At 35.5% G+C, this 25914-nt stretch overlaps 1 protein-coding gene across 1 annotated transcript in view; it reads left to right on the top strand.

Annotated features, from left to right (window-relative positions):
* The window catches only part of SEC62 (SEC62 homolog, preprotein translocation factor), a 28803-nt gene extending 7744 nt beyond the window's left edge, over positions 1 to 21059 (top strand). The window contains exons 2-8 of the mRNA XM_082625450.1: positions 692 to 800; positions 1805 to 1910; positions 7827 to 8031; positions 8277 to 8369; positions 11207 to 11267; positions 15474 to 15593; positions 19637 to 21059. Of these exons, the coding sequence (XP_082481576.1) occupies positions 692 to 800; positions 1805 to 1910; positions 7827 to 8031; positions 8277 to 8369; positions 11207 to 11267; positions 15474 to 15593; positions 19637 to 20106 (1164 nt within the window). The 3' untranslated portion in view covers positions 20107 to 21059. The remainder of the gene's footprint in view (positions 1 to 691; positions 801 to 1804; positions 1911 to 7826; positions 8032 to 8276; positions 8370 to 11206; positions 11268 to 15473; positions 15594 to 19636) is intronic.
* Positions 21060 to 25914: the final 4855 nt, after the last annotated feature.

Raw genomic sequence — 25914 nt, 5'->3', positions numbered from 1 at the left:
AGGGAAGAATTAAAGCAGCCTTTCCAAAACTCTTTGTGCCCTTCCATTAATCAGTTCTTAAATGAGTTGTAATTTATTTCTCTATTGCATCTTTATTTTTGCTTTACCCCGTTCAGAAAGAAAAGAAGAAAGGCAAGGTGAGAAAAGATTCCCTGACAGTATCTAGAGTCTGTAACCACAGGGGAAAGGGAAGGGAATACAAATCTTCAGCATCTCTGATAGTAGTTTGTATCTGGGACCACACTGGGAGAGCTGTCTTTGGTTAATTTGAGAACAACTCCTGCAATCTGTTGTCCATTGTTCAAGGTACATGGCTTTGGCTGTTATTTATGGCACCTGTTTCTACTTACTTTGACATTTGGGCACTCACTATTGACAATCTCTTAATGTTTTGAATTATTGCCTTACGGCTTTTAAAAAGAGACCAGGCAAGAGTGAAGGTGAACTGGTACAAAATGATTACCGTACTGGAAAAACAACTCAAAATAAATGCTTTGTAGCTGAGGCCGAGAGGCAGACAGGTTTGGGCCCTATCAACTTGTATTTGAAAAACGTGATTTTAAAAATCTCCATTCTGTCTTCTGTATACATTACCAGGTCTGCTCCAGAAAAAGCTTGAAAGAAAGGGCTGTACTAAACTTAAAAAGATTTAAGTAACTGATTACATTAAATTAATATTCTTACTTTGCAGGAAGTTGGTGAACCATCTAAAGAAGAGAAGGCTGTAGCCAAGTTTCTTCGATTCAACTGTCCAACAAAGTCCACCAATATGATGGGTCACCGGGTTGATTATTTTATTGGTAGGATTACATCAATAAAATTATATTTGTGTACATATCTTACGAAGATACCTAATTTGGGGATAGATAGATATTTTAAAAATGCTCTCCAAGCATGATTGGTGAAGCTAAGTGATGAGCATATGACAAATGATTATCCTGTTCTTTCCTTTCATGATTGAAAATGTCAATAAGTATAAAAGAAAGTGCTTTTTAATAACGTTTCTTGGAAATCTTTAAAATAGGATTTATTTTCAGTACTAACACTAACTTTTATTAAGATAGTACATGTACTTAACGATACTCTGTAAAACTCTGGAATAGAATTCAGTGTGATACAAGTGTTTGTTCTTCACATAATCTAAACAACTTCATAATGAGCTAATATTATCTGTAATATTGCCCCATAGCTTATAAATCAATAGTTGTTGAGTTTGCCTGTCTGATCAGTTAAGGTTGAATTACCTATTATTGGGAAGACATTTATTTATCTTCTCTTCAGTGTTATGATTAATGATTTTGATAGTCCTTAAAAGTTTATAAAAATAGACATGCTGTTTTTTTCACATCTCATATATTTAGCTTCTTCCAGTGACAGTAGATTGTTTCACAGAGCTTATTCCTCGGTGGGTTACAATAAAGCTTGGTGACAGAATTTCTGTTACTGTGGTAGTGGAAGATTTTTGGTTTGTTTATCCCATATTATGATTATTTGATAAGAGTGTTATTTACATTTATTTTGAATTTTTTAAAGAACATTTTCTCATTAATTTATCTTGCTTTAGTTTATATTTTTGAATGTCATTTATTTCACAGCATTCTTTAAGAAAGATGCTTAATCAGTATGTTTCACAAATTGAGGTTTTGAGGAACTATTTGTCATGATTATGTTAGACTTAAATTTTCTGTTGAACTTGGTTTTATTTTCGGATGCCAGAATGTTGAAATTTGCCTTATAGAATATTGTTTAGATAGACACAAATTCTGCTGTATACTAAATTTAAAATAATAAATTTCTTCTTTAGCTTCAAAAGCAGTGGATTGCCTTTTGGATTCAAAGTGGGCGAAGGCCAAGAAAGGAGAGGAAGCTTTATTTACAACGAGGGAGTCTGTGGTTGACTACTGCAACAGGTAGTTTTTATTTCTTAGTGAAGGATAATATAAATAGTAATTTAAAAATATTCTCCATGGTCCTGAAGCTCCTTCCCTATTTCATCATTAAGTAGAATGCTGTTACAACATAGCTCAAGTATAGCTTTTACATGTAACCTGGATTTCTTCAGTACCTCTGGAAATGCATTTATTTGGTGTTAGGCTATCATATTTTTATAACTTTTATTTGTGTTCTGTTACATTTGTACATTTGCCAGGCTGACTGAGCTCAAGGATCAGCAATAAAAATCATATACCAGTGCCTGTCGTGAACAAAAAAAGTTCTTTCTTTTCTAGAGCAAAAGTTGGGGAATCTTTTCCAAAACTTTGTCAGGGATTCCTAATAGACCTGTTGTCCCTGTTTTGTTTTGTTTTTGCAGTGCCTACTGAGCCATTAGCCAGGTACCCTTCCCTATTTTGTTTGTGATTGCTAATATATCCTTGTGAAATCAAGGCAGCTGAAACATCTGTCTTTCTTCTTTCCAAGATGAAGTATACACAATTCAGTAACATATCCATGTTTTTTATAATAAGTACTTCTTTGGGAAAAACTTTTCATGGTGAATGGTGTACAAAAAAAAATCACTTTTCTGGGGAATTCCCTGGTGGTCCAGTGGTTAGGACTCCTCGCTTCCACTGCAGGGAGCACAGGTTCGATCCCTGGTCAGGGAACTAAGATCCCACATGCTGCATGGTGCAGCCAAAAAAAAATCACTTTTCTCTTGGAAAGAAGTATGCTGGGTTGTTTTTTTTTTTAAATTCCAATTTTTCCCTTGGTTTATTTACTACTTAAACATATTTATTAAGATGTTAGTAAATCAAATTTTGTTTTTGTGACACTAAATTTTATAATTGGTGGGAATTTGACATTTTAGATTATTTTATATGCTTAGCAGGGAGATACACATAGCATTTACTAATGTATTGCTTAATGGCATTTAAAGTATCAGCCACATGAGATCCCTCTTAAAAACCACTATTTTACAACCTGGTTTCTAAAGCTGTAAAGTTGAAGAATTATTAACTATTTCTTAAAATTCTTAGCTGCCAGGGACTTGCCTGGCAGTCCAGTGGTTAAGACTGCGCTTGCACTGCCATGGGCCCAGGTTTGATCCCTGGTCGGGGAACTAAGATCCCACAAGCCACACTGCACAGCCAAAAAAAAAAAAACTCTTAGCTGCCAAAATCTAGAGTCACTAATGGACCTTTCAGAAACTATGGAAATTTCATTGTCGGGGCAGGGATTAGCTAACAGTGGTGTAGTCGGTATTTTCCTTTACAGCCGTCTGTGTATTAGAACGCCAAAGTGCAAATTTCCCTGCCTGCCTCAAAACAGACTTATTTTTTATATATATAGTGTAAAAATTAAAAGATGCTATAAATGCAGAAACAGAGAAGTTAAATCACTTACCCAAGGTCACACAGCTAGTAAGTGGCTGAGCCAGAATTCTAAATCCAACAATCTGACTTCATAATCCATGCTCTTAACCACTGCACTATACTGTCTCCTCCAAAATGATGATGCATTTAATGAAGCAAAAATTAAGATGAAGAATTAACCTGTCAATACTATTTGAATATTAAATCTGAGCCCAAATCTCTGAGGAGAGCAGCCAGTATTAATACACTTCACTTGGCCTTTTAGGAGACTTGATACTTCGTTATATGAAAAGCCAAAAAAACCTGAGTACAGAGATTGTCCTAGCGATACACTCACTTTTTGTTGTATATGCTATTCCCATTCATATCAAGCTTTTTGTGTCCTTTTTGCACTAAGATAGAGAAGCATAACTACCTAAAGTTTTCAAAGCCACTTCTAATAATAACCATGACCTCATGATGGCCAGTCCTCATGGGTTCCTGCCTGACTACAGGCAAAACCACAAAGGGACACTTGTCCTGTCTCATTTTCTGAAGTCTTGAGGGAGTCTAAGGAAAAACAAAAGAAGACAGGAGACTGTAGGATGTGCCTCTTTATGGCCTATTTCAAGTACAGACTCTTCAACCTTTTATCTAGCATCATCCTAACCCTCCTAGTGACTTTGCATCTCCAACCCCCAGTCCAGTAGTGTCCTTCTAACTCTCATTCATACACCATACTCATTCTCTCTTCTGGTCTTTCTTTGATAATAACCTGCCATTTTCCACAAACAGTTCTTCCTCTGTCCTCCCTGCCTCTCAATATAAATATCTCTCAAATTCCATCTCTACCATTTAGTATTCCCCAGATCCTCTAGCCCACATTAATGTTCTACAGAATTTATAAAGGTAATAGCATACAGTTTAGTCCTTAACTATTTAAATAGAGTTGTTGCATGTGTGTTAGTTTTTCTGAATTTCTTGCCTGCTAAATCTGAAGGCAGTTGGAGGACTGTTTTATACTTTATTGTAACTCCACAGCAATTAGCACAATGTGGGCATTCACCATTGTCAGATAAGTGAAAGTCCTAAACATATGTCTGGCATTTAATAAACATTTATTAAACCTGGTAAAAAAAATTAAGAGGTGAAGAAAAATAATAAGCAATTTAATAACTTTTTACAAGCTGCTTTTAATCCATTCATTTATTCTAGAAATACTTATCAAACATCTATTATAGGCCAGGCCTCAGGAATACAGAGATAACTGTGATAACTGTGGTTCCTGCCTCCAAAGCACATATTTTCATCTGTTAGAGAAGATTTGTGACTAATTACAATACAGTGTGTTCTGTAAGAAAGACAGAAATGGGGAAACTTCAAGAATGGCCTCTCAGGGAAAATGTTTTAATCAAATTTTGAAACAGAAATAGGTGATTACCCAGTAAACAATAGGAGAGTGAACATTTGATCCTGGCAGAGGGCACAGAACATACTGAGATAGGAAAGTATGAGTAGTCTGTGAAAATGTCAGAGTTTATGTAGATGATCTGTACTGTACAGTGTGTTTAAAGCTAAATAAATGGAGGCACTGATTTTATTACAATAGTAAATGCCATCTCATTTTTTGAGGCATAGAGTGAATTGAAGTAGGCATTCTCTAAGGAACTGTCAAGGAATAAGTGAATGATTCTACTTATTAATGAATGGAATGAGGGTATGATGTAACTATTTATAAAACCAAATGTGTTTGTGTTTTCCATAACTATCAATATTAAATGAAATTCAAGATTTTGCTACAGCAGTAGTAATGGCTAACATTGAGAACCTGCATGCCAGACACCACACTAAACAATCTACATGCTTCTCATTTATACCCCATTTTAGAAATACACTAAAATTAAGTAACTTACCCAGTACTACATAGCTCGTTAAGTGGTAGAGGTGATATTTGAACCTATCTACCTGAATGTGAACTTCTCAAGACCAATTTGATTGGTTAATAGTCTTCTTTTCTCTCAAGGGGTTGGGGCAGCTGTACAGGAGGAGTAACAGAAGCAGGTGTTCCTGCTGATTCTGTGCTCTTCTGTATCTGGTCGTCAAGGGAAGGATTTTTTTTTTCTCCTAAAGTTCTGTGGTTTATATTTTTTAATTGTTTATTTCTTTATTAACATTTTTTTCACTAAAGTAAATTTGAGAAAATTTTGAAAATGATACAGAAGAAAATCCAAATTACTAATAATGTTGCCTCATGGATAATTATATTACCATTTGAGACTGTATACTCAAGTATCTGTGTGTGTGTGTGTGTGCACATGTACTCTTAATATATGGAGAGCTATAATATGAACTGTAGTATGAAATGCTGTTTTTCAATTAACATACAATGAATAAGATGTATTTTTGTTTTCATATTAACACATTATTGACTGGGGTGGGGAGTTTTGGAGAAACTAATGCCTGTGGTGTTAATACATCTGCGGTCAGTAATGTGTGAAGTTGTGATGAATGATCCTGATAGAAAATCTGGAAATCATCTAAGTGCAAAAATAAAGAGATTAGAATATTTTCATTATAAATTTGTATAAGAAGTTCTGAAGTAGTAAAAATTAAAGATCCCCCTTCATATTCAAATACCCACCACTACTCTTTAAGTCTCACTTTCTACTCATAAGTAGTTAATTATTAAGGGTCTCATTTCAAACTTTTGCTTGTTTACGTATATATGTATATGTGTAGCAGATATTAATGATGGATTCTTTGGGGGCGTTTCAGACAGTGGCATAATTTTATATGCCTTATAGATCTTCTGAACAAGTAAAAATCCAAATGAGGAGACCTAGAAGTTAGCTTTGTGGAGATGTTCATGGGGTGGACCTAATTGAGCAGCAGAAAGAAGCCCAGCCAAGCAGGTCAAAACACAGGTGGGCACAAGATAATGATCAGAAATAAGTGGTCTTTAGGCAAGAAGGAAGCATCTAGTTAGCAAGTGGTATGATGTGCTGGAGTAGGCACCAGTGAAGGTATTGAATAGAAAGGTGGATAGTTACCATTAACAGGCACAGATGGTGGCAGTGAGACCTAGCTTCTAGTTGTGTTTTGGTAGTTGTATTTTATCAAGGCAGGAATAAAGAAATCAGGAACTCTGAAACTGGAACGTAAGATTTGAAAAGATGGCTTTTAGATGACAAAGGTAAGGGTAAACTAGTTTCTTGAGTAGGATTAGAAATGATTGAGGCAGCCAAGGTTGACTTAATTTAGGGTCAGCTGCGCTTCTAAATTCACCAGATAAAGAAGTGAATAAAGCAAGGATATTACTCTAAAGAAGTTTACAGTCTAGTGAAGGAGGCAAACAAGCATGTTATAAATTGTATATTAAACTAAAAGAATAAACGCTGTGGATAGGATAACAGGAAACAGGAGGAAGGATGGGGGATAGATTTATAATTTTAAACAGGGTAGGCTTAGTAGAGAGGGTAACATTTGAGGGAAGACTTGAAAGAAGTGAGGAAGTAGACCAAAAGGACATGCTTATTTGGGGGAAGAGCATTCTAGGTAAAGGGAATAGCCAGTGGAAATGCCCTGAAGTAGGAATATTAACAAACAAACAAAAAAAAACCCTGCTAAATAGAAGAAAGGTCAGTTTATTGAGAGAAATTAGTGAAGCAAGGAACACATGGTGTTGTTTTGCTACATATATTATACAGTTTTCAACTTGATACTGTGTTGTTTTCAGAGTCCAGAAATCTCACCTTAGCATATTTAATTATTCATTAGTTAATTGGAGATATTTCATTATAGTGACAGGCTGAATAGTGAAGTACATGGAGAGAAGAAAAATACATCAAGAAGGACAGCTGAAGACACAATTTGGATCAGTCAGATCATAGGCACTTTTTTTTTTTTTTTTTTTTTTTTTTTTTTGCAGTGCGCGGGCCTCTCACTGTTGTGGCCTCTCCCGTTGCGGAGCACAGGCTCCGGACGCGCAGGCTCAGTGTCCATGGCTCACGGGCCCAGCCGCTCTGCGGCATGTGGGATCTTCCCGGACTGGGGCACGAACCCACGTCCCCTGCATCGGCAGGCGGACTCTCAACCACTGCGCCACAAGGGAAGCCTGGGCACATTTTTAATCTGCTAACATTTCTTAAACTGTTATATTTATTTTCCCCATATATTTATGTACCACTTATGTCTGCTCTTGAATTTGAGACTTAACTTTAAATAAAGCAGTCTTGATTACTCCTAATGAACCTAGAGAAAAACTTAAGGATAATTCCAAACCTATAATCTCATTAAATTATACAGTTAAAAAATGAAAATTAGGTTGACAACTTTCATGTAATCAAATTGGCTGCACAGGTTTTCAGTTAGACATTTTTGATTGTTCTTCAGTGGGCTTACTAGTTGTAATTTCTTTTGTGAGTTGCCAGTGTATGTCTTCCTTTACTCATTTTATTCAGGTCTTGATACTTTTGCTTTTTAGTCTGTATCTATATAATTTACAGAGAATGTAATGTCATATCTTTGTTTCCAAAGGCTTTTAAAGAAACAGTTTTTTCATCGGGCACTAAAAGTAATGAAATTGAAGTATGAGAAAGACATAAAAAAAGAAAAAGAGAAAGGAAAACCTGAAAGTGGAAAAGAAGAAGATAAAAAGAGCAAGAAAGAAAATCTAAAGGATGAAAAGACAAAAAAGGAAAAAGAAAAAAAGAAAGATGGTGATAAGGAAGAATCCAAAAAGGTGATTTCAACTAAAATTAAGTAAAAATCAAGAAATTATTACTTGCACGTTAGCACTACTGGTGTATCAGCCCTTTAAAATATTGCGCAACAACCACTTAAACCGCATTAGGGTTCTTACAAATACCCTGGTTGAGAATTTTGATTTCTGTGTCTCATATAGTGAAACTTTGACTATATGGATGTTACATTGCTTTTTGCTTGTTTGATAATGTGTTTTCTTCTATTCAACTTGTTTTTTAATAGGAGGAAACTCCTGGAACTCCCAAAAAGAAGGAAACTAAGAAAAAATTCAAGCTTGAGCCGCATGATGATCAAGTTTTTCTGGATGGAAATGAGGTGAGAGTATGTAGCTTATAAGTAGAAATCCAATTTTCCATAGGAGTTTTTAGAATTATCTTTGATGCCTTCACTAAGAAAAGAAGTAATTCAGATAAATTTAACCATGTAGATACAAAATCTACTTTTTAAAAGTGAACGTCTCTGAATTTAGATTTATAAAAAATTTTTGAAATCAATCCGAGTCGGGTTCAGCTGTCTATGATAGATAGGAAACATGAAATAACAGTGGCTTAAAACAAATGAGATACTTGTTTCTCTCTCATTAATGAAATCGGAGGGTAAGCAGATACGGCAGCTCCATGGTGGATCTGAACTTTTCCGCCTGTGTGAGGCAGTTAGTAAAGATTACCTCATGGTGCAAAATGACTGACAGCCTTATATCTGCATCCAGAGGAGGGAAGGAGAATGAGGGACATGCTTCCTTTTTAAGGATACTTTCCAGGAAGCTGGCGATTTTATTTCTGCATGGATTCCATTGGCCAGAACCTACTCATATGGTCATGCCTACCTGCAGTAAAGTCTTAGAAATATGCTTTTTATACTGGGTGGTCATTTGCCCAGTAAAATATAAGATTTCCATTAGAATCAAAGGAAAAAAAGTACAATGGTTAAGGAGGGACACCTACAGGTTTCTGTCTCTTATAGTTAGACACACGACTATAAGGGTCTAAAATTTTCAACATTACTTGATGCTTTACTCAAGGAGATCATTTTTATTTATTTAATTTAGTGGCTTATTTGTATGGTTGTAGCCTTCCATGAAGACCACTTAATTTAGTCATTTAACCAATACAGAAACATTTACTTATATACTGGCCATTGAGTTGTTGTGAATTTCTTGCTATACCTAATACAAAAGTAGTATAAATAGAAAGCAGTGGTTCCTGGAGCTGTGAGCTTGAAAATCTGGGAAGGCTTTTCACAAAACATGTGTACTAGGCTCATTCCAGGCATACTTGCATGAAGATCTCTAGGGTGGAATCTATAGTAAGTGAGTGTGTATATGGATGTGTGTGTGTGTTTTGTATAATGTATCCCTGGGTGATTCTGATATGAACCCCTGCTTAAGAACCAATGTAATAGAAGACCACAGGTCTTTCTTAATGTGAAAGCGCAAATACCTTCAGTTAAACATCAGGCATTGGCTATATGCAAAGTCGTTTTTATAGGTGTTGGGAATAACATGATAAATAGGATAAAATTATCTTCTTGGAAGCTCTTATAGTCTAGCAAGCATACAGGTGTTTAAACATGGTATGGGCATACCTCATTTTATTGTACTTCTGTTTATTGTGCTTCAGAGATAAAGTTTTTTGTTTGTTTGTTTGTTTGTTTTCAGCAAATTGAAGGTTTACAGCAACCCTGCATTAAGTCTATCAACTCCGTTTTTCCAACAGCATTTGATCACTTTATGTCTGTCCCATTTTGGTATTTTTCACAATATTTCAAACCCTCCTCCAGCAAAAAAATTAAGACTCACCAAAGGCTCAGGTGATGGTTAGCATTTTTTAGCAATAAAGTATTTTTTACTTAGGGTATGTACATTGTTTTCTTAGACTTAATGCTATTGCACACTTAGTAGACTATAATATAGTGTAAACATAACTTTTACATGCACTGGGAAACCCAAAAAAAATGCATGATTGCAGTGATCTGGACCTGAACTGGAAATAACTCTGAGGTACACTGTGTATATTATACAGTACAGTATAATATAGTACATGCCTAAACTGTATTACAGCATGGTGAGTATTATGATGGGAGAATACCAATTAGGGATAGGTAATTTAATCAAGAGAGGATAAGAAGGGTCTGGAGATTCTGGACACTTGACCTGAGCCTTGAAGGATGACTGGTAGATTGCCAGGTACACTGCAAAGGAGTTATAGACCTGTTAGACAAAGGAAGCTTTTTCCTGAGCAAAAGCATGGGTACTTGCATTCCCAAAAAGGCTAAGATTTTATTCTGTAGAAAGAAGCAGGCCTTGAAACTTTTAAAGATGGGAAACGTCTTTAAAAACTTGTTTCTTTAGAATGCTAAATGGCAGAAGTGATGTCTGTGGATCCGATTTCCAGGATAAAAGTGCAGCATTAAAAAAGAGGAATGTTAGAAATAGAAGCAAATCAAAAAGCAGTAACCAAGAGCGCTAGTCAAAATAGAACCAGGAAATGGAAGAGTACTGTTATTTATAGAAACTGAGAGATAAAACTAAGAGTTTTATGGATGATGAACAGAGTTCTGATTATTCTAAATGAAGTAAATTTCTGTTTTATAAAGTAAGCTTTAAAGCAGTGGTTCCCAGCTTTGTGGCTACAGACCCTCCGTGGGGAGCTGGCAATGAAATTATTGCAGGGAGTCGTAGAATCTTTATGTTCACTGAGCAAGATCTTTAATAATGGTTCTTTGCTTCTCATCAGTTGGGTGGAATTGAGAGCTGCTGGATCTTTAATAGGGCCTGACTGGAATCTGTCATAACTGTGCTCTTAGATTGGTTGGTGCTACTCTACTCATGCCAGTATACATCATTACATTAGGGGCAAAAAGGCTGTACAATTGCTGGTCCTTAGTTTGAATAAGTAATGGTTTGCACACAGGAGTAAACTGTTAAAAGCATGCAAGTACATAGAAATGTACTTAACTGCATTATGTAATTTATAGTTTTTAAAATAATTTTTTAACTGAATGGATACCAAAAGAAACACTGCTACTAAAGGAACAGTCTTTGGAATTTGTTTAACTTTAAAAGTAGTTCTTATATGTTAAGAGGTTGGAAATAACTGTTGTTGTAATGTAGCCTTAGAACTTTAAGCACTGAGGTTTCTTGATTCTTCTAGGTATTTGTGTGGATCTATGACCCAGTTCACTTTAAAACATTTGTCATGGGATTAATCCTTGGTAAGTACAATCTCTAAAATTTAGAAAGGAATATAAACAATGCAGAAGCCAGAAAGAAAATATTTAACATAAAATAGTTATTTTTTTAAAGTACATTTTAAATAAAGCCAGAAGATAAATGATAAACTGAGGAGAATATTTGCACTACATCTTTAAGAGATTAACAACCTGCTAGAAAAATGGTAAAGGTAACTCACAGATAAAGAAATACAGTGACCGGACTTCCCTGGTGGCGCAGTGGTTAAGAATCTGCCTGCCAGTGCAGGGCACATGGGTTCAAGCCCTGGTCCGGGAAGATCCCACATGCCACGGAGCAACTAAGCCTGTGTGCCACAACTGCTGAGCCTGTTCTCTGGAGCCTGTGAGCCACAACTACCGAGCCCACGTACCTAGAGCCCGTGCTCCACAATAAGAGAAGCCACCACAATGAGAAGCCCACGCACCGCAACAAAGAGTAGCCCCTGCTCACCACAACTAGAGAAAGCCCGCATGCAGCAACGAAGACCCTACGCAGCCAAAAATGAAATATAAATAAATAAATTTATTTAAAAAAAGAAAGAAATACAGTGACCAATAATTGTGAGTGATACTTAATCACACTCATATTAAATACAAATTAAAGTAACTGATTATCAAGAGAATTATAAAGTTTAATAGTACCTACTCTTAGTGAAGGTCCAACACTTAAGAAAAACCAGTACTCTCCAATAATTGATGATATGTCCATTATTTTATTTTTTATGGAGGGCAGTTTGGCAATATCTTCCAAATTTTAAATGTATACACACTGACTCAACTATTCTACTTCAAGGAATTTATGTCATGGTTGTTCCTAATACACTTGCACAAAGTGTCTATTCAGAAATATGCATTGACACTTTATTCTAATCCAAATCCCTCAGACTATATTTAGGAGGGCCATTAGCAAATATCTTTCAAGGTTTTTTTTTTTTGAATTTTTGAATTTTATTTTATTTATTTTTTTATACAGCAGGTTATTAGTCATCAGTTTTATACACATCATTGTGTACATGTCAATCCCAATCGCCCAATTCAGCACACCACCATCCCCACTCCCCCACGGCTTTCCCCTCTTGGTGTCCATACGTTTGTTCTCTACATCTGTGTCTCAATTTCTGCCCTGCAAACCGGTTCATCTGTACCATTTTTCTAGGTTCCACGTACATGTGTTAATATACGATATTTGTTTTTCTGACTTACTTCACTCTGTATGACAGTCTCTAGATTCATCCACATCTCAACAAATGACTCAATTTCGTTCCTTTTTATGGCTGAGTAATACTCCATTGTATATATGTACCACAACTTCTTTATCCATTTGTCTGTCGATGGGCATTTAGGTTGCTTCCGTGACCTGGCTATTGCAAATAGTGCTGCAGTGAACATTGGGGTGCATGTGTCTTTTTGAATTATGGTTTTCTCTGGGTATATGCCCAGTAGTGGGATTGCTGGATCATACAGTAATTCTATTTTTAGTTTTTTAAGGAACCTCCATACTGTTCTCCATAGTGGCAGTATCAGTTTTCGTTTCAGCCAACAGTGCAAGAGGGTTCCCTTTTCTCCACACCCTCTCCAGCATTTGTTGTTTGTAGATTTTCTGATGATGCCCATTCTAACTGGTGTGAGGTGATACCTCATTGTAGTTTTGATTTGCATTTCTCTAATAATTAGTGATGGTGAGCAGCTTTTCATGTGCTTCTTGGCCATCTGTATGTCTTCTTTGGAGAAATGTCTGTTTAGGTCTTCTGCCCATTTTTGGATTGGGTTGTTTGTTTCTTTAACATTGAGCTGCATGAGCTGTTTATATAGTTTGGAGGTTAATCCTTTGTCCGTTGATTCTTTTGCAAATATTCTCTCCCATTCTTAGGGTTGCCTTTTCATCTTGCTTATGGTTTCCTTTGCTGTGCAAAAGCTTTGAAGTTTCATTAGGTCCCATTTGTTTATTTTTGGTTTTATTTCCATTACTCTAGTAGGAGGTGAATCAAAAAAGATCTTGCTGTGATTCGTGTCCAAGAGTGTTCTAACCTCTGTTTTCCTCTAAGAGTTTTATAGTGTCTGGTCTTACATTTAGGTCTCGAATCTATTTTGAGTTTATTTTTGTGCATGGTGTTAGGGAGTGTTCTAATTTCATTCTTCTACATGTAGCTATCCAGTTTTCCCAGCACCACTTATTGAAGAAACTGTCTTTTCTCCATTGTATATCCTTGCCTCGTTTCTCATAGATTAGTTGACCATAGGTGCATGGGTTTTTCTCTGGGCTTTCTATCTTGTTCCATTGATCTATGTTTCTGTTTTTGTGCCAGTACCATATTGTGTTGATTACTGTAGCTTGGTAGTATAGTTTGAAGTCAGGGAGTCTGATTCCTCCAGCTCCGTTTTTTTCCCTCAAGGCTGCTTTGGCTATTCAGGGTCTTTTGTGTCTCCAAACAAAGATTTTTTGTTCTAGTTCCGTAAAAAATGCCATTGGTAGTTTGATAGGGGTTGCATTGAATCTGTAGATTGCTTTGGGTAATAGAGTCATTTTCACAATGTTGATTCTTCCAATCCAAGAACATGGTATATCTCTCCATCTATTTGTATCATCGTTAATTTCTTTCATCAGTGTCTTATAATTTTCTGCATACAGGTCTTTTGTCTCCTTAGGTAGGTTTATTCCTAGATATTTTATTCTTTTTGTTGCACTGGTAAATGGGAGTGTTCCCTTAATTTCTCTTTCAGATTTTTCATCATTAGTGTATAGGAATGCAAGAGATTTCTGTGCATTTAATTTTATATCCTGCTACTTTACCACATTCATTGATTAGCTCTAGTAGTTTTCTGGTGGCATTTTTAGGATTCTCTATGTATAGTATCATGTCGTCTGCAAACATCTTTCAAGTTTTAAATGCCTTTACCCTTTGACCTAATAGTTACACTTCAAGGAATTTATCCTGTGCTGTAATCACAGTTGCACACATGTACATGTACATTGGTATTTGTTGCCCTCTTGTCTATAATAGGATAAAACTGGAAACAGATCAAGTCCCTCAGTAGGAGGATGGTGAAATAAATTACAGTACAACTGCATGCCAGAATATCATGCAGCTTTTAAAGAATTAGATAAGACTAAATCTTACTAGTACTCACGAAAAGATATCTAGAATAGATTAAATGAACACTGTAAAAGAGTAAGAGTATTATAAGCTCATTTTTGTAAAAAAAAAAAAATTCTGTGTAGCTAGTTTTAATTGTATATAGGCAGTCTCTGGGAGTACAAATAAATCATAGTAATTAACCTCTGGGGAATGGACCAAGAATTGGATGAAGACTTCACATTATACCTTTTGGTTTTTTATTGTTTTTTCTTTTACTGTTTGGGGGTTTTGTTTGTTTATTTTGGGGTTTTTTTGCTTCTTATCATAGGTATGTGTTATTCCTGTAAATTTAGTGGTGGGGAGGGGAGGGTATAGGAGTAGAGGGAGGGAATGATTTAATAAGTAGAAAAAAATAGCAGTTAAACAAATTTGATCAATATGATCATAGGATCCCATTCAAAATAATAAATCCAGTCCTTAGCTTATAAATGAAATAGCTAGAATTTGAATTTGAATCCTGATCTCTTTTGCTATAAATACCTAAAAACCAGGTCTTTCTTTTGATTGTTCCATGTGGTCCCACTGTACTTAGAAAAAAACTGGAGATGCTTGTATACAGCTTCCCTAACTACCAAAAATGATCTGTATCAGAATTTCCTGGTGAGCTTTTCATTTGGTAGATGTCAGAGCTTCACCCCAGAACCAATGTCCAGGGAGGGATCTTTGGAATCATTTTTGGTTAGTTCTGTTGTTTGGTTGCTGTTTCTTTAAGCTTCCCTATTTGATAGACAGATATGTTATAGTCAGAAATAAGGTTGACAGCAGCAGGAGTTGATCATTTAAGGAGCTAACAGTCTCACATTTTTAGACAATACTTTTTTCTAATTAGATATAATTTATACTAGAAAAATCCTAATTTAAAAATAGTAGTTAAACTATGAAATGGTTGATAATCCACAATTTTTTACCTATAAAACTGGCAATTTTATATGTTTCAATATGGTTATGTTTTATTTCTCCCCCTAGGAGTATATTCACTGTTATGGCAACTAAGCCATTTAAAATTTTAATCTAAAGGTTGTGTATGTAACTTTTTCATTTCTTGTTCCAGTGATTGCAGTGATAGCAGCCACCCTCTTCCCTCTTTGGCCAGCAGAAATGAGAGTAGGTGTTTATTACCTCAGTGTGGGTGCAGGCTGTTTTGTAGCCAGCATTCTTCTCCTTGCTGTTGGTAAGTATTGTTATTAGTAAGACTGACCTCGGTAAGAGGTAGATATTGAGCAGTTTGGACTGTAATCTGGAGCTTCAGTAAAGTTTAACAGCAAAATTAATGTAAGTGAATCAAGAAATATGTGGGCCTACTTTTTGGGTCATATCCCAAAACTGACTCAGGCTTGAAGTAGTATATGTGCTTGATTAGATTTGGTCTGTTGTGATGAAAGGATTTAATATGTCTCAGTCTGCAAATAGTTATGCTTTAAGATTTAACTACCACAAGGACTTCAATATTTTTACAGTGGTTGATCATTTATTAGACATAATACTTTCAGTAAACACTTTTTTTTACCTAAGGCAAATGAAACTTATTTTAAACATTTACATTTTATACAGTAAATGATTGTAAACAATTGATAGGCCATGTTTAGTAAAAATCAGTTTGTACCATGTACCAAGATAAATTCTTGATGCATTAACAGGTTGTAAAATGCTTTTTAAAAATCAACAAGAAAATGTAAATAATGTTATTTTATGTTTCTGGATGATTGGGGTCTTTCATAGCTAAAATAACAATATAAAAAAAACCCAATTCAAAAGAGGAAATTCAAAACAATTGATTAATAAATATATGAAAAATACTCATCACTAGTTATTAAATGATAAAATTAAGATAATGTGGTATTTTTTGCTTATATAATTAGGAACTTTTTTTTGTTTTTTTGTTTTGTTTTGTTTGAAATGGAAATAGTGCCAAGGAGGGTTTGACTATAAGGAAGTATACCTAAATGTAAATGGTGGTGGTAGTTTTGAATGATTTTAATGTTCTTTACACTTGTCTGTATTTTATTTTTTTTATTTTTTATTTTTTTGCGGTACGCGGGCCTCTCACTGTTGTGGCCTCTGCCGTTGCGGAGCACAGGCTCCGGACGCCCAGGCTCAGTGGCCATGGGTCACGGGCCCAGCCGCTCCACGGCATGTGGGATCTTCCCGGACTGGGGCATGAACCCGTGTCCCCTGCATTGGCAGGCGGACTCTCAACCACTGCGCCACCAGGGAAGCCCCTTGTCTGTATTTTTTACAATGAACATGTTACTATGAGAAAAAACAAGTATTACTTTGCTTAAAGTTCTAGTCTTTGAAGATTTTCCTGTATAGGGTAAACTGGTCTAATTTAGTTTTTCATTTTGGGAAAGAAATAGGAATTTTTTTATGCTTGTCTAAAAACTCTTTAGTGATTTTTTTTTTAACCTTATATATAATTCTTTGAACCATCGAGAGCTTATGTTGGTATATGGTACTAAGTTCTGATTGTTTTCCTCAAATGACAAACGAGCTTTTCCACCAGGACATATAGGAGTACTTCTTTATAGAAATGTTTTTAAATATCCACATTAATGATTTAATATCTGTTTTTAGAGGACATGATTTGGCCAAGATTATCTGAGGAGGGTGTGTGTTACTTTGAGATTCTATGATATATAATGTAATAGATTCTTATGTTTATAAAGCATTACTGCTATAGCCCTAAGCAGTTTCCCTCTGCACATCCCTTCACCCTGGGCATCAAAGTGTCCTGAGTTGGTGCCACCACCCTTGGACCCAGGAATTCATTGAGTATTTTCATTCAATTCATCTTGTTTATGGGCCTCCATTTTTTTCTGGGATCTCTGACTGTGTGTGAAGCCTTTTTCATCCACCTTTCAGTTTTTCCTTCCTCTAGCTTAGTCACCTTGAAAATAGCCCCTGAAGTTTCTGCATGTAACAGCACACTTGTAGGCCAAGAAATAATATCTAAGAGTGTGAAGCAGGTAATTCGTGGTAGTGTACTACCTGCATCAAGAATGAGAAGCCATAAACTTTTATCTGCCATTAAATATACTAATCAAGTTGGTGTCTTCTGGTTCCCAAATCTCTGAAAATTTAGAAGCTCTTTGAAATTTTTCAGCAAAGGTTTAACTCCACTGAATAGAATTAACCCACTTGGTTATCTTTTATTTAAACCAATATTCGCAGTAATTTATGGTTATCTTGTTTTGCTTTTTAAAGTATTGTTTCTTCAGTAATGTTTTCTATAATTTTTCATTTTAAATACACTATGGATTTAAGTAGCATTGTGCATTAAATAGTCTTGTGAATCAAATCAGAAAATAAACCCAACGTTTTCATTGCTTCTCTTAGAAAATGTTGCTTCTCTTGGAAAATTCCAAATATACTTTCAAATGGTTTTGATCTTTACCCCACTTATAAATTGGAGATTTTTTAAATATTATCTCATGAAGTATTATATATTGGTCAAAATTATATTTGGTGCTACTTTGAATACATATTCTTAGTATTGCCATTTAAAATAAGATCTTTGCCGATTTTCTAAATATGTCACTTTTAGTATAGAAGTGGTATGACAATACATATCACAGCGGTTTTCTCATGATTCCTCTCCTTTTGCCCGTGATAATCTACTGCCACATAGAGAAAAACTGTAAAAAATGTTAGAATTCTGCTATACCCAGTTTATATATGGCATTAGAATTTAGATTTTATTTGCCATTTCGATATTGCTCTTTCTTGGATTTGAGGCAAGATTTCATATTATGAACTGTCTGTTTTAACAACCCTTCAAAGCCTATCATAACATCATAATTCTATTTGGAGGGAAAAATATGCAGCCTCCTTAAGAGATGTTCATTATTTTTTTCAGTGGGGTTTATTCACTGATTATTCCATAATTTCAAAGTATATTTGCCTTTTCTGGTTGTACCACAAAAGATACTGATGTATACACACACAGTCTTTCAGAATATTTATGTTCTTTTGTGAAAATAGAAATTACTGCTTTATAAAAGTCAAGGCAGCTATAACCATTTTATTTGTCCAAAGCAATATAATGGAAGAAACATAGATGAGCTTTTCTCAGGTCTTATTTGAAAACAATGATATAATTATCAGTAAAGAAAACAAAAACTAAAATAAAACCAAAAAGCCTGTCATAATTGATTAGTCCATAACATTCACATAATCATGACCTTAAAAAAAAGAAAAAGAAAAACCAGGCAAATCACTCACTCAGCTCTTCAATATGTTTGGTAAATTAAGAGAAAACTATATGAAATATTGGGGTTTGTGTTTGTGATAGCTCATTACTATAAACTTTAAAATTCTCAATTTCTTCCATTATCTAAACCGCAGTCTTGTCATATATTGCTCTAAAAGAGTAACTTCAAACCTATTTGTTGAAGCAATCTGGCTTTCATTAGCATTGTATGTTTCCTAATATTGGGAGAAGGTTGGTCCTTAAAATAAACAGAAATTATATACTTATTTAAGAAACTCGTAACTTTTAGTAAAACATTATCTTATTGTTCAAAAGTATTTTTTCTTAGAAGACTTATCCTTTAGGCAGGGTAGGCACATGCCTTGAACTCATGATACATTTAGGGGCCCACGGAAATTGTTTCATTTCTTTTAAAATCAAAAGTAATAATATATACACATGTATACCATAGTGAACCTGTGCAGGATTATATTTGTATTTGTACCAGTATGGTCGGGAGAGCAGAATTTTTAATATTTTTTAATGAAGGAATTGCCTTACAAAGGCAAAAGTGTCTGGGGTCTAGGGAAGTCATGGTGCAGCCCTGCTGTCTCCTTTTTAAGGCTGCTTAAGGTATCCTTCATCCTGCATTTATTTCCTTTTTCTTCTACCGTGATCTCATGTGTACTTCAGGGTCCAACTGGCAGCTGTGCTTACTGAACTATAACATAGCAAAGTGCATAAATCATAAGTATATCCATGAAATAGCACCCGAATTAAAAAATTATAAAAGCAATTTTTTGAATGGCATTGTAGCGTTATGCCCTCAAGTTCAGAGAAGAATGCTCTGTGCCTAGAATACTGTTGATAGCTGCTAAACTAGGATTTAATTGTTCATACTTAAGGTGCATGTAATATGCAAATAATAAAACTCTGAATGTTTTCCCACTTTTTCATGAACAAATATTCCATGCTTTCTGAGTCAATGCTTGAATTATTCAATTAGAGAAATTTTTCTCCCACAGCTCGTTGCATTCTATTTCTCATCATTTGGCTCATAACTGGAGGAAGGCACCATTTTTGGTTCTTGCCAAATCTGACTGCTGACGTGGGCTTCATTGACTCCTTCAGGCCTCTGTACACACATGAATATAAAGGACCAAAAGCAGACTTAAAGAAAGATGAGAAGTCTGAAACCAAAAAGCAGCAGAAGTCCGACAGTGAGGAAAAGTCAGACAGTGAGAAAAAGGAAGATGAGGAAGGAAAAGCAGGACCAGGAAATCATGGAACAGAAGGCTCAGGTGGAGAACGGCATTCAGACACAGACAGTGACAGGCGAGAAGATGACCGGTCCCAACACAGTAGTGGAAATGGGAATGATTTTGAAATGATCACAAAAGAGGAACTGGAACAGCAAACAGATGGAGATTGTGAAGAGGAGGAAGAAGAAGACAATGATGGAGAAACAACTAAATCTTCACATGAAAAATCATAATCTGGCTAATTTGGGGACTAAATAAGTGCAAGAGGTTGGATTTTCTAGGTTGGCTGATCATCATAATGTACACATGACATTTGTAGCATTCTTTAAATCCATTTACTGAAGTGGATTTGACATCCAAGCAGTTATATTCAGCCCCACATTACATTTCATGTAATACTATTATTGGTACAGTCTAAAGCCATTTGTAAGTTTTATCTATTTGATAATTTTACAGTAAATAGGTCTCATTTATTTTGATAGTTATCAAAGGTGCACTTTCCACAGTGACATTTACATTAATGACATTTTTTGATAGTTGTATGGCTTTTTACTGTTAGACTAATCAAAATAACTAAAAGGGATAAAAACAAACACCAACATTTCAGATTATGCATAGTTCTGTAGCCATTTCACAGTTTCTTTAAGGTGAAATGCTTAAATTATTGTTCTTGATAGTTTAGCTTTTGTTGATTATAAAATTATACCAGAAAATTTCCAAGATTCTGAGTTAGCAAGGTTCAAAAGCATTTTGTGGAAACAAGCCAACTAGTAATAATGCAGCAACACTTAGTTTAACTACAAATTCTCCTTTTCCAACTTAGGAAATCCAAACTGATTTGTATGACTGATTCAGAGTAAGGTGGTCATCTCCAACAGAGGAAGCAAGCAGCATTGGCTGGAAGGTGATGGCTCTTCTTCCCATTTCCTTGTCGTAAAGTAAAATGTATTCTGTACATAATTTACAAATAAACATTTTATTTTAATTGACTTCTTATTTAGACATTTTCTCAACGCTTAAATTTGTAAAATTAAGACCATTTAAGCATATGTTTTTAGAGAAACGGAAGTTTCAATAACCCACAAAACATCTGTGATCTTTCTGCAGCAGCTTCAGTTTTGTGCCAACATTCCATGTATTTGAATATGAATTAAAACGATCCTTATTAAATAAGAGCAGACTTAAAGTAGCTGTTTGTACGCCTTAATGTTCATTTTGATTTATCTTAAATCTCTACATTCAGAAATGGGGTGCTGTATTATCAGACCAGGAGGACTGCTATGAAAGATAATTTACTGTTCTAAAATATCAATTTAAAATAACATAAAAGCAAACATAAGAGAACCATTGGACTCTAATTGCTTTAAACTAGTTTTGCAGTTTGATTTCATGTCTTGCAAACCTTAGTTACAAAAAAAATCTTTAGGAAAAATCATGTGTTTACTTATGAGTATAATCATTCCTTGGAGTTATACTCTTATAAAATGATAATGAATATTAAATTATTTTCCTTCAGTCACAGTGAGAGCATTTTGCTTTGTAGTTGAAATAGGTGGTGTGTATAGGTCTTCATTTTTCTTTAGGCAGTTTCCCACCTAAGTGTTAGACTAAAGATGTTAAATTTTTCTAACTGTGAAAAAGTACACTTTCTGTATACTGACACATTTTGTTAAACATGGCTTGTTTGCTTCTTTATAGTATTCCTTGTTAAGTGGACAGAAATGTGGCTGTTTGATGTTAATGCAACTCTATCAAGGCTGCAGTCAGTCAGTTTAAGTTTCCTCCTAGCAAGTGTTCATTGATTTAAGTGCCTGGGTGTTTTCCCCTCACATTTTCAGAGCTCTTCTGCTTTATTTCCCCAAAAGGGATGCATAATTATAACTTCTGAGCTTCTTAATCACCAGTAGCATTAATACCTATTTGGGGATATGATAATGGTACCAAAAGTGTTTTTCAGAAATAAAAATGATTTAACCTTTACTGTTCTGATAATGCCCAGGCACTCAATATTTATCCTTAAGCTCTTTATAATATATGTACTGTGTCTAACCTTTAAGACATTTGGAGCATGGCAGGAAAGTCCTTCTTATCGATATGTATGGATTCTTAAAGAATGTTAGTACAAATTTTTATAAATATTTGGTGGTCCCTGGGGGAAAATGTCATTCTTACTATGGTTAGAAAGCAAGTTAGAAATTTCAGCTCTTTTACTATTCAAGGTTGTATACTTTAAACAAAAAATCAAAAGACTGCCACTTACATTTCTCAGAATAATAGATGGCTGTCTTTGTTGACTAACATTATTCTTATGCCAGAGCATGGAAAATTGTTTACATTAGTCATTGGAATCGTGATTTAAAAAACAAAAAACAAAAAACTTCAAGTTTGCTATGCTACTGTAAATAGAAGCATGAAGCTTTTGGATAATGTAGGATTTATTGTGGAGTGGGTATAAATTGACTTAACTAATAAGCAAGATTGAATTAACGAACTGAGTCCAGATAATAATAATGCATTTGTGATTGTAAAGTCAATGTATTAAATAGGTTGTTTTTCCTTTTCCCTCCCACTGATCTCTTTAATTTTCAAACTATATGGCCTTCTAGATGACTTTCATTGAAATAATTTGGATTTAGCCAAATACTATCAAAAAGTAATAAATTTTAATATATCACATTAAAATTATGCAGTGGTGATGGGTTTTAATGTTTTCCCCCCTTCTGGTTTTACATTATGAGTACCAGTTAGCTGCTAACTATAGAAAAATCATCTTGTATCTTTTGTAAATTGAATTTTCTTTTTTGAATCTTTATGAGGAATTGGAAAACAGTAAGTACAGTTGATCATCATTATTCATGTAGTTAGGTTCTGTAAAGTCACCACCAACACGGAATTAACAAATACTGAATCATTGCTCCTCGGGGAAATACTGGGGTTATTGTGTGAGCTTCTGGCCACATTTTCACCAGCTAATCCATACATAAATTTGTTTTAGGTGTCTTTCTGTTTTGTTGAGTTAACGAACATTGAACTCATGGTCAACAGCACCATAACTTCAGGCCCAACCCAAGCTTATCTAACACACGTGCTTTCTCCATATGGTCTATTACAGCCTTCTAGTACTTAGGAACACTAGACAGCATTTCAGCACTACATTTGGAGACCATTTTAAACAGTAACATCACCAGTAAAACACAAAAATGCAAAAAACAATGCACTAAATAGAGAAAAGGATGCTTGTTTAAGAGAGCTGAACCAAGGACACAGCATGTCAACTTGTCACCCTCAACTGGGAACATATGCATTGGGCAAGTCAAATTTTTCACCTCTCTATGCATGATTGTGAAAGCACCACAAAAGTTTTAAACCACAGGCAAATTTACAAATACAGAATCCACAAATAAGGAACAGCTGTACTTAATTGTATTATAAAGCTGTGGACATATCTGTCTGATCTACAGAATAGGATTTATTGCTGAATCATGCTCCAGTATTTCCATAACATTTTAAATATCCATTCTGTCTGAAAGTAAATTCTTAGTTCCTAATTTTATGTAGTAGTTTCCTTTTACTCTTTGTTTTAGCAGTATTTCAGTTCTTTGTCCATTTGTTCAGTAATACCAAACACAACGTGCCAGAATTTTAGGTGTAGCCATGAATTTTTTAAAAAGTTTTGCGGGGCTTCCCTGGTGGTTCAGTGGTTGAGAGTCCGCCTGCCAATGCAGGGGACACGGGTTCGTGACCCGGTTCTGGAAGATCCCACATGCCGCGGAGCGGCTGGGCCCGTGAGCCATGGCCGCTGAGCCTGCACGTCCGGAGCCTGTGCTCCGCAACGGGAGAGACCACAACAGTGAGGGGCCCACGTACCACACAAAAAAAAAAGTTTGGCCCTCTTGGACCATCAGATAGTGTGAAAAGTGCTATGGTAGGGATTTGCCAAATGTGCTGGATATCTCTACCTCTCCAGTTCCACTCTGCTCTCTGCCCTCAAGAGACTTATGAGTAGACCACAGCAGTGGGCTGCTTCGCCTCCTGGCTTCTGGGTGGGTGTGGCTAAGAAGTGTCCTAGCTGGAGATCTGAGGATGGTCAGGGTAACCTCTTCTTTCTGCTCTCCCACTATGGGCTCCCTCAATAGTCAAAGGTTACCACTTCCTCTAAACTTCTCTTCATTCCTTTCCTTCAAGTTGCCACTTCCTGTTCTCTTCCCTCCTGGCCAAGGGGTGATGTCAGCTCTGCTGATACTAGCCTGGAGTTGTTGAAGCTATTGTCCCTCCTCTTGTGGCTCCCCTACACCCCACATCTTTGTTAGTATCTCCTCAAAGTGTCTTAATTTAAGAACCATCTGCTTCCTATTGGGAACCAAGACCAGTAAACCAGAGAAATTCCTAGAGAACAATTCTGATGAAGAGTTTACCTCTTTGACAGGTCCTTGTCCCCAAACATTATTAGAAAGTATCTCACAACCTTACAGAGCATGCCCTAAGAATTTCGTTTTGTTTTTATTTTTGTTTTCTGGGGGGGAGGGGTTGAATTTTATTTTATTTATTTCTTATACAACAGGTTCTTATTAGTTATCTATTTTATACATATTAGTGTCTATATGTCAATCCCAACCTCCCAATTCATCCCACCACCACCACCCCCGCCCCCGCTTTCCCCCCTTGGTGACCATACGTTTGTTCTCTACATTTGTATCTCTATTTCTGCCTTGCAAACCAGTTCATCTGTACCATTTTTCTAGATTCCACATATATGAGTTAATATACAATATTTGTTTTTCTCTTTCTGACTTACTTCACTCTGTATGACAGTCTCTAGATCCATCCACGTCTCTACAAATGACCCAATTTTGTTTCTTTTTATGGCTGAGTAATATTCCATTGTATATATGTGCCACATCTTCTTTATCCATTCATCTGTCGATGGGCATTTAGGTTGGTTCCATGACCTTGGTATTGTAAGTAGTGCTGCAATGAACATTGGGGTGCATGTGTCTTTTTGAATTATGGTTTTCTTGGATAAATGCCCAGTAGTGGGATTGCTGGATCATATGGTAATTCCATTTTTAGTTTTTTAAGGAACCTCCATACTGTTCTCCATAGTGGCTGTATCAATTTACATTCCCACCAACAGTGCAAGAGGGTTCCCTTTTCTCCACATGCTCTCCAGCATTTGTTGTTTATAGATTTTCTGCCCGACGAGTTTTGATAACCAAAAACCTATTCTGGTAGATACCTATGCAGATAACCACACAAAGAAACAAATTTGTCTTCTTTAGCAAGCTCCTAAGCCAATGTCTGCAGCATTTAGTTATAAGTTTTTGAGTAGGTCCAAATGCATTTACTCCACTCTTCTAGCCCAGAGACCCTCTGAAACTAAAGTAAATCACACATAGGTCTGTAGTTTTTGGGTTGTCCAAAAGGCTCCTCATCTCTATTTCAGCATGGCATTAGAAAGAGTCAAGTGGGCTAAGGTTCTCTGGAGTCAAATCATCACACTTTGGTCTCATCTTGTTTTAAGTGAATACCTAGATCACTTCAACTTTTTGTGCCATGGATCCTTTCTCTGAATAATGTTTTTAAGTGCAGAAAATAAAATGCATAGCATTACAAAACCAATTATGTTGAAGTGTAAGTTATCAAAATATGTATGTGTGTGGTACAGTAATATATGTTCATTTAATAACCAGATCTAGCAGAGTTTAATAACTGCTATGACATTGAAGTAGCATGAACAATATATTGAGATCTCTGCAACTGTAATGTGATATGAAAAGACCTGATTTCTGTTAGTGACGAAGTCACGTTACTGCCTAAAACAACTCTGCATTGTTGTATGCATTTATAATCAAAGGAAATACTAAATTTCAGTTACGGTCTAGTGAAAAAAAAGTAATTTTTTTCCCATCCAAGTTCACATATCCTCTGAATTTTATCAAATCCCTTAGAGGTCTGTGGACTCCAAGGTAAGACCCCTTTACCTAGCTAATCAGATACACCAATATCAAGTGAGACTATAACATATTCAAAGGCCAGTGATA

Source organism: Mesoplodon mirus, assembly GCF_964341445.2.
Source record: "Mesoplodon mirus genome assembly, chromosome: 6".
Lineage (NCBI taxonomy): Eukaryota > Metazoa > Chordata > Mammalia > Artiodactyla > Ziphiidae > Mesoplodon > Mesoplodon mirus.
Note: the sequence above shows the minus strand (reverse complement) of the source record. Positions and strands in the feature narration are given on the sequence as shown.